Source organism: Podarcis liolepis, assembly GCF_965112155.1.
Source record: "Podarcis liolepis genome assembly, chromosome: 2".
Taxonomy (NCBI): Eukaryota; Metazoa; Chordata; class Lepidosauria; order Squamata; family Lacertidae; genus Podarcis; species Podarcis liolepis.
This window is the reverse complement of record NC_139555.1, coordinates 83,895,208-83,908,042: the sequence shown is the minus strand read 5'-3', so window position 1 is coordinate 83,908,042 and position 12,835 is coordinate 83,895,208. Positions and strand designations below refer to the sequence as shown.

The 12,835-nt window shown below is 43.1% G+C and overlaps 1 protein-coding gene across 1 annotated transcript in view; it reads right to left on the bottom strand.

Annotated features, from left to right (window-relative positions):
* The window catches only part of SLC26A6 (solute carrier family 26 member 6), a 32,507-nt gene extending 21,411 nt beyond the window's left edge, over positions 1-11,096 (bottom strand). Inside the window, exons 1-5 of the mRNA XM_083489309.1 lie at positions 11,001-11,096; positions 4,109-4,283; positions 2,453-2,592; positions 1,514-1,624; positions 343-518 (exon numbers count right to left, since the gene is read on the bottom strand). Of these exons, the coding sequence (XP_083345435.1) occupies positions 343-518; positions 1,514-1,624; positions 2,453-2,592; positions 4,109-4,239 (558 nt within the window). The 5' untranslated portion in view covers positions 4,240-4,283; positions 11,001-11,096. The remainder of the gene's footprint in view (positions 1-342; positions 519-1,513; positions 1,625-2,452; positions 2,593-4,108; positions 4,284-11,000) is intronic.
* Between the last annotated feature and the right edge of the window lie 1,739 nt (positions 11,097-12,835).

Here is a 12,835-nt window from a genome sequence, read left to right as displayed (position 1 = left end):
GACTCCACTAACCCAGAAATATTACCTCGGGTTAAGAACTTTGCTTCAGGATGAGAACAGAAACCGTGCTCCGGCGGCACGGCAGCAGCAGGAGGCTCCATTAGCTAAAGTGGTGCTTCAGGTTAAGAACATTTTCAGGTTAAGAACGGACCTCCGGAACAAATTAAGTACTTAACCTGAGGTACCACTGTACAATAATCACAATCTAATGGGGAAATGGGCTGGACTGAGCTGAAGGCTGTAAAAATGATGAACTGAGACATAATTGACAGATTTATTCATTCCTGCCTCCTTTGTTATTGTTGAGAGAGAGCATGCACACTTTTGCGTCCCACCACTCACCTGAAATATGCCGACCAAGAAGGCGAGTGCACCCACCAGTTCCACTCTGGCAGCATCCCTCAGAGTCTCATTGACAATAGTGACATTCGAACCATTAACCGTCTCCATGTACTTTCCGCTTGGTTCCAGTGAATCTGTCACACTCCCGATCATCACAGAGATGATAGCAAATGGGCCTGTGAGGAGGAGATAGAGGCTTGGGCCAAGAGATCAGCTACCTGTCCAACCTTGCATCCCCACAAGAATCCAGTCCTCTTTTGTCACAAGCTCAGTTGGCTTTGCTTATCCATCCACATCACCAAGATGGCAGGATTTGCATTGGGTGCCAAAGGATCACAATTTAGGGCCAGAGGAAGAAGATCCCAGCTTCCTGCCTTTTTGATGATGATGATAAAATAATAATAATAATAATAATAATAATAATAATAATAATAATAATAATAAAGCGATAAACCATCAAACATTAAAAATTTCCCAAAACAGGGCTGCCTTCAGATGTCTTCTAAAAGTCAGATAGTTGTTTATTTCCTTGACATCTGATGGGAGGGTGTTCCACGGGGCAGGTGCCACTACTGAGAAGGCCCTTTTTGAACAAAGAGGGCTTGTCCCCTTACACCTCACCAGTCACCTGGTTCGAGATAGCAAATGAGTCTTGTGAAGCAGGGCAAGAGGCAATTAAGCCAACTTAAATTAATTTGAAGATGTGTATACAAAACTGCCAAGTGGAAAATCAGAAGTCATTATTTCCTTTTTAAAAATTTCTCTTCTTATCTCTTTTAAAAATCTTTTTTTCTCTATGATTTTTAAACACTGTTCTTTTTCGTTAACTCTTATCTATATTTATGTTCTGTGATGGATGGAAGATGATAGGCAGGGCAGAGAGGATTTCCCAGATTAGGAGGCTGGGGAAGAGAGGGAAGCCCCCAGGTGAGATATTGGGATGTCTTACCTGCCTTGGTGTGGATGAAGAATAAAGCTATAACCTAGATAGAGGGTTTTGTATTTTCCTATATTTTCCTCTTCTCTTCCATCTTCTTCTTCTTACACCTTTTTTTTACCCTTTCCCTTTTCTATTTTTCCTCTCTGCTTTGCTTTTATTGTAGTCTTTCAATAAAAACTGAACTCCTACGCAGATCCCAGAAGGCCTCTTCTCCCAGCATCCCCTGCTCACCCACAGAGATGTGCCTGGAGGTCCCAAAGAAGAAATACAGCAGGACGGGATAGAAGGCTGAATACAAGCCGATGACGGGAGGCAGCCCTGCTAGAAGCGCATAGGCCAAACCTGGGCAAAATAAAGGCGGGTGTTAATACGCAGCCAATGCTTGGTACCTTTGCTTAGAATGCAGGCTCCATTGTATCCTAGGCGTCCCACTCAGACGTGCTGTAGTTTTATCCACCCACCAAGCCTATGTATGCAGGCAACTTACACGGCCTCCTGCTATTTCCCAGCATGGTTTAGTGGTTACAGTGTCAGACTAGGAGTCTGGGAGAAGCAGGGTTCAAATCCCCCATTCAGCCATGAAGCTCACTGGGTGGCCTTGGGCCGGTCGCTGACCCTCACCCGCACCTATCTCACAAGATTGTGGTGGGGTTTAAATGAAGGGTGGGACCCATACATGCCACCTTGGAGAAAAAGGTGGGACAGAAATGCAACAAGGTTGATAAATAAATATGAGTCTGTCTCAGAAATTCCAGACTGCACCCTTCACCTACATCCCCTTCTCCCCATCTAGCTTTTTTAGCCAAAGCTTTGTTTTCCCCAAGGTCCTCAAGGCCGTATTTCCAACAGTAACTTAAATCGGAAGCATGTTTTCATTTGGGTTCCCTGTCCAGTAGTGTTTTGGTATCTGGCAGCTCCTCCAATGTTTGTGAAAGTTCAGCACAATATAGCAGAAAGACATGGCCTCTTGTTAATCTGGTGTCAATGGCACACCTATGCCAGGTACACAGACAAGGACTTGTCCACTTAAGACTGAAACACAGAAGGGCCACAAAACCTCAAGGAGGCTCTTTGCTCTCCAAGAACAGGGGAAGAAATGGATGACAGTCAGGGCTGTCATTAATGGCCTTGTGGGGTACAAGGTTGACAACTGGCTCCCTGAAAGCTTACCCTGAGGGAGATGCATGATTCCTACACTGAATCCTGAGATGATGTCCCCTAGCAACCAATCCTTGACTGGGTACCGCGGTAGCCATTTCAGGATGGGGAAGAACTTCAACAGCAAGGACTTTGCAGTCGAACTTGAGCATCTGTGAGGGAAAAGTGGAAAAAGGCATGTCTGAGAGGGAAGTTTGGTCTTCAAATTGCACTGTGGCCCAGCAATGGAAGAACTGGGAGGTCAAAAATACCTCATCCTATCTTGGGCATGCCTCTTCTTGCAAGAACATGACTGTTAGCCAGCAGGTGTCTCCTTCAGAGACAGAAGGGACCAAATTCCACATCTGTAACATTTGGGCAGATGTGGAGGCTAAAGGAGGCAATGAAGGAGGTGGGACTGCCCTACCTACTGCTAAACTACTCATGTGCAAAGCACAGCCTCTAGCTCTTCCTGCCCCTTTCGGTTCAGGGACTTGGCCAGGAGTTCAGCAGGGCTTGGGAGGGGAGGCTCCGGACTTGAAGCCCTCCCACAGGCCTTCTGACTGGTAATTGGTGGGAGGAACTGGCTAAAACCCAAAGATTAAAATCTCTAAAGTGGTAGAAGCAAAAGCGCACAGCACCCTCCATTTTCAGGGTTGGTGTACATGACTGTGAGCCACTTCAAAGGTATAGTTCATATGCACATAATATAGTCCTTTGAGGTCTGATTCCCTTGTGACTGCAGAAGGGAGTCTCACATCTTTGTCCATGGAAAAAGTCCTTGCCTAAGGAAAGCTTGCATATCAAGGACAGGGTTCATCTGAAGCCCCTTCTCACAAAATGCCAGTATTCCATGGGAAAGAAGGTTTTGTTACAAAGGGAACATGCAATGCCCTCCACTACCAGCACCACACATTCGCTGCTACCCTAAGTGGAATGACATTAGAAGGGAAATATCTTGTCTGATGCGTGTTCTCTGTGACAAGAACATGCATTGAGGGAGACTAGTGGGATCCATGAGAAAATGTTGCCGCATGGAGTGCTGTTGTTCATTGTGTCAGCCAGCTAGCCAGACAGCCAGTCACACCCTCCTCCATGATGCTCCATTCCAGACCCCCTCCATCGAGTTTTCAATCTATTTCCCCCACCCAACAGTCAGCGTTCTGTAACTACCATACTTAGCTGTCATTAGCCCTTTGGGTGGTTTCCTGCCCCTTAAGGCTTTTTCTTTTGAAAAGCTTTTAGTAAACCTTGGGTAATCCCCAAATAACTCCTTTTTGTGTGATGGTGGCATTTTTGGCTCTATAAGCAACAGCACACATTTTATTTTATTTTTGTCACATTTTGTCACACAAGCATCAGAAGTAGAAAGAGAAAGAAGGATAAACCAATGGAAGTGACTGGAGCACTGGTCTATGGTCCTCCTGGTTTCTAATCAAGTCATTCTTCTTTTCAGGCTGTGTAGATCCCATACATTTAAAGCATACAACTTACCCCAAAGAATCCTGGGAACTATAGTGTTTGGAGTTGTGGCTCTGTTAGGCTGAACTACTGTTCCCATAATTCTTTGGGGGAAGTCATGTGCTTTAAATGTATTGGTATGTATACAAATTCAGGGCTTGCAAGTTCCACAAGGTGCTCTACAGCCTTCCCAAAAAGTCCCTTTAGTGAGCTATAGAAACATCATACCTTATCTTCTGGATCTTGGTAGAGAGAGAGGTTGAAGGAGCCTCATTTCTCAGGCCAATCGTCTCTAGTTCAGCCTCAGTCAATGTATGATGCTTGGCCCTGGAGCGGCACGAATCTTCGTTTTCTTTCATCTCCTTGGCAATAATGCCACCTGCTTTATGGACTCACTCTGAGGCTAGGAAGAGGGGAAGGAAGCAAGAGGGCCATTAAGACCACCTGCCACTCTGAGAACTTTGCAACCTTGGATTCTGCCACACATTTCCTTTTAAATGGGCCTGGGAATAGAGCATTTAAAATAAATACAGCATAGGCCGAGGATGTGGAACCTGTGGCCCGTCTGTGGTGGTGACGGCACTGGGCTGTTTCACCTAAGTGCCGCAACACTTGGGCCTTTAATACCCAAAGACTCCAGCCAACATGGTCAATGGTCAGGACAATAGGAATTGTAGAATCATAGAAGTGTGAAAGGGACCCAAGGGTCATCTAGTCCAGGAACAACATAAACGGAATATAGAGGTTCCTGTTATATGAAATTGTGGGCAACTCATGTCATGCAAGAATGAAATAACACAACCTCTTTAAAATAAAGCTAATAACCAGTTATCTGATGCTGAGCAAAATGTTGGACCTCTGGCCTATAACTCCGAGAAGTCAAATGAGGTTTCCCCTGGCAGATCGGGACAAATATATTACTGTTTTAGTGGCTTCCTTTTTAGTCACAATTTTACCTGAAAGGGTTCCCGATGAACCATCCTTTTGGGGAACAGACAGGACGAAGCAGAATATCTAAGTGCACATGATCATAATGTGACCTTATGACCCTTGACAGCTTCACCCTTGTCCTTTTAATTATCCCAGTGACCTGAAATGCTTTATACTGCGATGCCCATAAAGGTATTTGATTTGCAAATATTCTTCAACAATAGTCCTAATATACATTTATAATTCATTTTGATATTATTATCCAATAATATTTGTAAATGAATATAGACAGACAACAATAATTGCATATATATAGAAAGATTTATTTGTTTACAAACATTTTATGGAAAAAATTGAAGAAGAACAATTATATATAAAATGGACAAAGACAATGCGAAAAGTTAAAGGCGACATAAAAAAGCCGGAAGGAGGAAGGAGGAAAGTTCGCTTGGGAGACCAAGAACAAATGTGAAACATAATGTATGTGTATGTATAGTATGTAACTAAAAATTCAATAAAGATCATCTAAAAAAAAAAAAAGGGTATTTGATTTGATTTGATAACCAGTTATTGGATGTCTGAAGACTACTGAAGGCCTGACCATTTCCTGAGCTGGCATGCTTGCGAAACAGAGCAGGTGCATGACCCCATATAGTTCAGCACAAGTGTTAAGGGAGGAAGCAGCAACTGAAGTTTGAGGAGGGAAGGGAAAGGATTGGGGAAATTGTGGCCCTCCAGATGTTGCTGAACCACAACTCTCATCCTCCAGATCATTGGCCATGCTGGCTTGGACTTATTGGAGCCGTAGTCAAAGAGGTTCCCCATGCCAGAACAAAGTGGAAGTCTTCCTCTGGGCAGATTTAAGGCCCCCAGCCTCCAGAAAGATCATAGGCTGGCAGCAATGGACAAACATCAGGCATCTAGAATGCCTAGTTGCCTACTGTTATATCAATTATATTAATTCATTCATATACAATTGCTGTGTGGGCACTCAGTGTTTGAATGGTAAGTCTGTGGCAGCAAAGCCTACCCTTGTTTTAACCATATTGTACAAAACATCTCAAAGGAATAAAACATATACAACCAATTACATATATGGAAACAGTTTTAAATCCAATACATATATAAATTCAAGTATCTTCAGAAGATGAAGATGGTGCTGCTGTAGGAGAAGGGCTGTAGCTCAATGGCAGAAGATCAGGTCCCACGTTCAAAGCCTGGCATCTCCAGGTAGAGTTAGGGTCAGAAACCCAGAGACCTGCTACCAGTCAGAGTAGACAATACTGACCTAGATGGATGAATGGTCTGCCTCAGTATAGGGCAGTTTCTTATGTGCTTCTATGTAAGAGGCTGCAGTGTTGTTTTCTCTTCAGAACTGTTCAGTTCTTTAGGTGCAGCACAGCTAAGAACATATTTATTGCTCTGCAGTTTGTGAGTACAAGTAGTATTCCCTGCCGTGCACATTTTTTATAATGTTTTTAATTAACAGCACAAAGTTCAGTAACTCGTTATATGCCTTTATCATTTCATGCATAGGCTGACTTGGAACGGCCTGCCCTGCTGAGTATCTATAACCATCTGAGGTTTACTTTATGGGAACTATAAAATGATGATGCACATTTCCAATATGAAATTGAATGCATATTTTAAAAGCATTGTTTATATTTACAAAGGAATCAGGCTCTCTAAAGAGTGGAAGATTTGACACTAGAGTTGTCTTTTTAAGAGACTGCTTTTTCCTCGCACGATGGAGAATTCATAAGGGTATTCTGTTAATTGTGGTACTCAGATCGGTGCACAGAACGTAACACCTTCATGTTGCAGCCTATGGGCTAGTTTTATGATTTAACAATGTTATAACTTAAGAAGACTCTGATAGCATATATGACTTGTTATGCCGAAATTTTTATTGCTCGTAAAAGTGTTGTGAAATGATTGTTTGTAATGAGTCTTAGTAGTGATCCTAGGGCTGTGTACACACCATACATTTAAAGCACCTCTCCCTAAGAGTCCTGGGAACTCTTTTTCAAGAGGAAATGTGCTTTAGATGTATGGTGTGAATGACAACAACAACAACAACAACAACAACAACAACAACAACAACATATTTATACCCCGCCCATCTGGCTGGGTTTCCCCAGCCACTCTGGGCGGCTCCCAACAGAATATTAAAAACACGATAAAACATCAAACATTAAAAACTTCCCTAAAAAGGGCTGCCTTCAGATAATAATAATAATAATAATAATAATAATAATAATAAATTTATTTATACCCCGCCCTTCTGGCTGAGTTTCCCCAGCCACTCTGGGTGACTCCCAATCGAGTGTTAAAAACAATACAGCATTAAATATTAAAAACTTCCCTAAACAGGGTTGCCTTCAGATGTCTTTTAAAGATAGGATAGCTGCTTATTTCCTTCACATCTGAATTGAGGGCGGTTGCCACTACCGAGAAGGCCCTACAGCCTATCTGTTTCATTGGGAGTAAACAAAGCAAAACTAAAACTTAAACCAAGTCAGCCATATAGCCATTGTACTACCTTGCAGAGAAACTCATGAGAAAATGATCTCAGTTAATGCCCTAGCTAGCCCCTGCCCCCTCTCTCTAACAACTCCTTGTCCCTCCAAGCTGAGCTCTATAATTGGGTAATGTGATAGGAATTTTATGGTTTTAGATATATGGCAACGTTCATAACCACACGTACATAGATCAACACAGGAAGACCAACCTGGAACCATTTTGATTCCTAAACTGACCAAATCCTTTCTCCAAGGTTAAACTGGAAAAGCCTCCCCATTGTCTGTTTCCTCACAAATCCTGTCTCAAAGATATGAATAAGGTGTGAGCCTGTGACCTGGCCCAGGAAATAAGTATTTTACCACTACAAAAGAATGGCCAGGCTCCACAGGCAATCCAATCAAGTAACTTGCCAGACAGGAGATAAACTGTGACAGGAGAAAAACAACATTTAAATTTCTGTGATGTAGGTGGGATGTATCTGAGGGGTGGTCTTAGGTTACACCCCTTCTGTGATGTATGCATAATGTTTCTGGGGGTGGTCTTGATCTAGAGAATGGGAATTTCAAAAGTCTTTATAAGGCCTTGCACGCCATTGTTCTGGGTCCTCTTCCTCTCCTGCGTGTGAGGGGAGTGCCCTGTTGCAACAGATCAATAAAGATCAAGCTTACTAGCTGCTTTGCTTCTCAATATTCTCTGGTTGGCCTCTGTTATTTTCTCCTACCAATAGGGAACCTATGTAAGGACTCTATATGGGCTCTTGGATACCCCATAAGGGAAAAGGGCATATTTTTATTTACAACAGTATAAAGGTGGCATTAACTAAGATTTTATTTCCTTCTCAAGAGGATGCAATTAAGGACATGCCTCCCTGGCCAACTAGATGCCATTTAAGGACAAGTCTAGGTGATGACTGAAGGAGCAAGTGAAAAGGTATAACTTGAAATGCCCTAAAGTTAGACTCTGGACTGCAGGCATTAGCCATTTTGGAAACCTCCCTGGGCACTTGAGGACACAGGCAAGTGGAACTGCACTACATAAAGGCAGGCACGCAAGGATATGTGTAATGACTCCCCACTAGGTACTATTACAAGGAGAAACTGCAGGGCACGTTAAATGCATTTTCCATCCAATGTGCCGGGTCTGAATAATGAAAAAAGCACCAGCTAGAGTGGGAGGGAGGAGACTGGTAATGAATGAGATTTGGCGATTTACTCCCATTGCAAATATCAGCTTCAGAAGAGGGATTTTCTTAAGAGCCCCGCAGTGGAGAAAGGGGCTAAATCCCCTCCCTTGTGTCTGCTCTGAGCCTGTTAATTATTAGCACCCTCAAAGGAAGATATTCCCTTTTTAAAAACATGCAGATTAGGCCTTATCCACACTTCCTCTTGTCATGTTGCGTTCCCCTGGGGAAACTGCTCTTCAGTGCTCAGTCAGAAAAAAAATGGCAATTTGGGTTTCCTTCAGATTGATGATTGTTCTAATTTATCGCTAAAGAGCAGGTTTTACCTGGGAAAGGAGTGGGGAAAGGGGAAAACCGCGCATCCCTGTGCTTTTAAGGCATGGGACAAGCAGAAGTGTGGACAAGCCCTCTGACGCAAAGGAGTATTTGACCCCATATCTAGTTTGGCCCTGATAAATGTAGCAAAAAAATTACACTGGAGGATTCCTCTGACAACAGAGAAAGGTTCTGATACCACAAAATGCAATATAGGACCAGGACAATGTGGGGAATCTTTGGTGGTCCCAGGCAGCCCATCTTCCCTATTTGGATTTGTACCCCAAAGACCACAGGAACTTGTGGGTGCATGGAAGGTAAGCTGTAAGCAAGCACAATTTGTGACAGTGCACAACACCATTGCTCGTCTTTTATGGCATCATGCTTAGCTTCCAATTCCCCAAGCTTAAGCCAACATGAGATAGCCTTACATTGCTCTTAAGCCTGCAGGTCTTTTGGTCACCAAATGTAATAGAATTCTCAGCCATCTGGATCAAATCACAATTCACAGAAGTACTTGTGGTCAGCCGTGACAATTCATCTGGCAAGTTTATTTATACCATAGAATTTTTTTACTAGTCTACAAATACTGACATGGTGCTATTGGGGAAAATAATATTTTTTTGGGGGAGTAGGGTGCTGAAAGGGAGCACATTCAGTCATTATTTTAGGAGTCCACCTAGACATCTCCATAAAAGGACACAAATTTGCATAAAATTTACATATGGTAATATTGTTATGTGCACCCAAATCTCTAAGTGGTGAGAGACATCGGGGTGCCAGCACTTTCCTTGGAATGAAGGTCAGTGAAAACTGGTATATTGGTTTTATTTACACATCTATCCAAGCTGCGCATAAGATGGAAGAGCTCACAGCATTAACTCTCCAACAGATCTTGCTCCCCCATTAAGCTTCCAGGGAGGCTCCCAATGCTATAGCTTTGGTTTCAGCACAGAGAGCAAGTCAGGTCTCTGTGCCTCCCTAGCCGAGACAAGAGAGACCTGCCCTGGCCTATTGTCCTGGACTTGGCCTCCAGCCAGGTGAGGGTGGGGGATAGGGGAGGAAGAAGACCTAGCCCCTCCTTATGGAAGCATCACTAGATAGTTGTTTATATGGCAACACATCTGTACTTAGCCTTAGGTACATAAGAAGATCCTGATGGATCAAGCCAAAGGCTCATCTAGTTCAGCATCCTGGTCTCACAGTGGCCAGCCAGATGCCTGTGGGAAGGACCAACTCTTGTAAAAAGGATGCTCAACATGCCTGGTTAGGGCCATTAATGTAACAAAAAAACTAGTCTGGCCATTTTCAGCAGTTCCTTCTATGACACACTCCCATCTTACAGATATAGAATCCCAGGTCTGGAGGGACCAAAACATATCATTCAAACCACATGCCCCATCCTATAACACTGCACACACATAGATGAATTATAATTTAAATAATAACCCAATGCACCTCACCCCAGAATAAAGACGGATCTGTGCACCTGCCCAGTCTGCTTTGCAGGCACTTACTGCTGATGGGCAACTTCAAGCAGTTGGGTTGAAGAATTACAACACCCCCCCCCAAAAAAAAAGGAGATGGGAGAGGGAGAACTAAGGGGGCAAATCCTCTCCAACAGATCGATGAGCAGGACTAAACATGCTCACTGGATTTTACACCAAGTGTTCAGCTTCAGCCAATCCCAGTTTCCTGTTGAGCGTACCTCTATAAGGCTATATAAGCACTGCACCTATAAAGCGCATTTGAAGCACATTTCCCACCTCCTTCAAAGAATCCTGGGCATTGTAGTTTGTTCAGGGTTGCTAGGAATTGGAAACTACAGTGAACAGTAAACTACAGTGTCCAGAATACTTTGAGGGGGGAAATGTGCTCCAAATATAATTTAGAGATACCATGTATGCAACCAAAGCTAGGTTTTCAAATTTCCACACTAGTTATATTCACAATTTGCATTTTATGTGTATAGTGAGGAGGACAGCATAGCTGTGGCATTCAGATGGCAGCTAATCTCTCTCTCTCTCTCTCTCTCTCTCTCTCTCTCTCTCTCTCTCTCACACACACACACACACACACACACACACTCACTCCATTCTGTCTGTACCAGTAGCTCCTCCTTCCCTTCCCTGGGGAATGCTAGAAAGGGAATCCCAAGAATCACCCTCTTACCTGATGTGTGATAAAAGGCAGCAGGATTGGCAATGTGTGCTGTGGCTGGACGGCTCTCTAACTGTGTGCTCCCCTTTGCTCACTATTAATACCTGACGGTGATCTTTGAGACACCACTCCCTCCTTGGCTCCCTTGCAGTTAAGTTGACTGCACTACGTCTTGGGTCACTGGGTTTCCGTTCGCCATAAGCGCGGCTCTTGGGCTTCCTGGATCTGAGCCATGGGGTGAGCAAGCTGATGGACTCATTGACCCGAGAAGAGAACCTAGATATAATGGACACATGAACATGCTGTAGAAGGAACTGAGGGGCAGGTGGGGCTCATTGACATGGGAATGTAACCCATCTAGGAGATGGAAAACTCTGATCCTAAAGAAGGAGGAGGAGGAGGAGGAGGAGGAGAAGAAGAAGAAGAACAAGAAGAAGAAGAAGAGGAGGAGGAGTAGTAGTTTGGATTTGATATCCCGCTTTATCACAACCCGAAGGAGTCTCAAAGCGGCTAACATTCTCCTTTCCCTTCCTCCCCCACAACAAACACTCTGTGAGGTGAGTGAGGCTGAGAGACTTCAGAAAAGTGTGACTAGCCCATGGTCACCCAGCAGCTGCATGTGGAGGAGCGGGGACACGAACCCGGTTCCCCAGATTACGAGTCCACTGCTCTTAACCACTACACCACGCTGGCTCTAAACCACTAAACATCCATCTATATCTGTAATCAATAAAATGGTGGCCATTTCTGATCCAGATCATTGCCTGTTTGCCATAAAGCAAGACTCCGTTTAGGTTTTGTCCTAACAAGTTAGAATTGTTGAACACATCCATCTTCTAATAACACATAAATCTTAAAATCTAAAGCATCTAACACAGTAATAGTTCTTAAACATTTATTGTTACAAATTTTAAAAGGAGAGCTTTTGTTTAAGTCCAAAATGTTACCCAGTTCTGTATGAAAGCTCACCTGCAGAGGTGGGGATATCAGGTGGTGGGATGAGTTTTGTTTCAACTTTTATGACTCTCAATTTTGTCATGTTTGCATACTCCCTACACAAAATGTATTCCATTATTTCTAGACTAGTAATTGATAAGCCAAACTTCAGGTACGCTTTTGACCTTCAATTATAGATTGACCATCCAACAAACTTCAGATAAACTCTGGCCTTGATCTTTAAAATTGCTCAAATAACCCTTTGACCCTTAGCAACGGGGATTTAACTCAATACTCTTTCTTTTTTGTACCCAAAGCCCCTTGTGGATTTTATGCTACCCAGAATTCATTATGAACTGGCTTTGTCTTTGCGTCCCCCCCTTAAAGCAACCACTATTCTTTGCTTATTTACACCTCCAAAGACTTAGCCATCCTGCATGACCATTCTCATTTGCCTAAACTACAGCCTACCTTTATAAAATAAGGTATTTTCTGTTTCTTGTTAAGAGATGGATTGGTGCTATGCTCTGTTGCCATTCTTAGCAATTCCAGAAAAGCTAAATAGACGCTCCCCTTAAGGAGACTTCTTTTTTGTTTTCTTTGGTTCTCATTAAAAACACACACACGAAAACACAGCTGCTGCATTTTAAATTAAATATTTTATTGTAGTTTTTTAAAATTGTGGGATGTTATTGAATAAATAAAAAAAGAAAATTTACCGGTACATTTGCCCTTCTAGAAGTTTCTCAAGAAATGTGGGATAAGTAACATTGAATAGGTTGATTTTTCCCCCTTGGTGTAATATGGAGCCTTTTATTTCTGGTACACCTTGTGCCTCTGATGGTTTCAGCTATGAGCAGTGCTTTTTTCTGGGGGTACGCATACCCCTAAACATTTTGTGAATCTAAGTT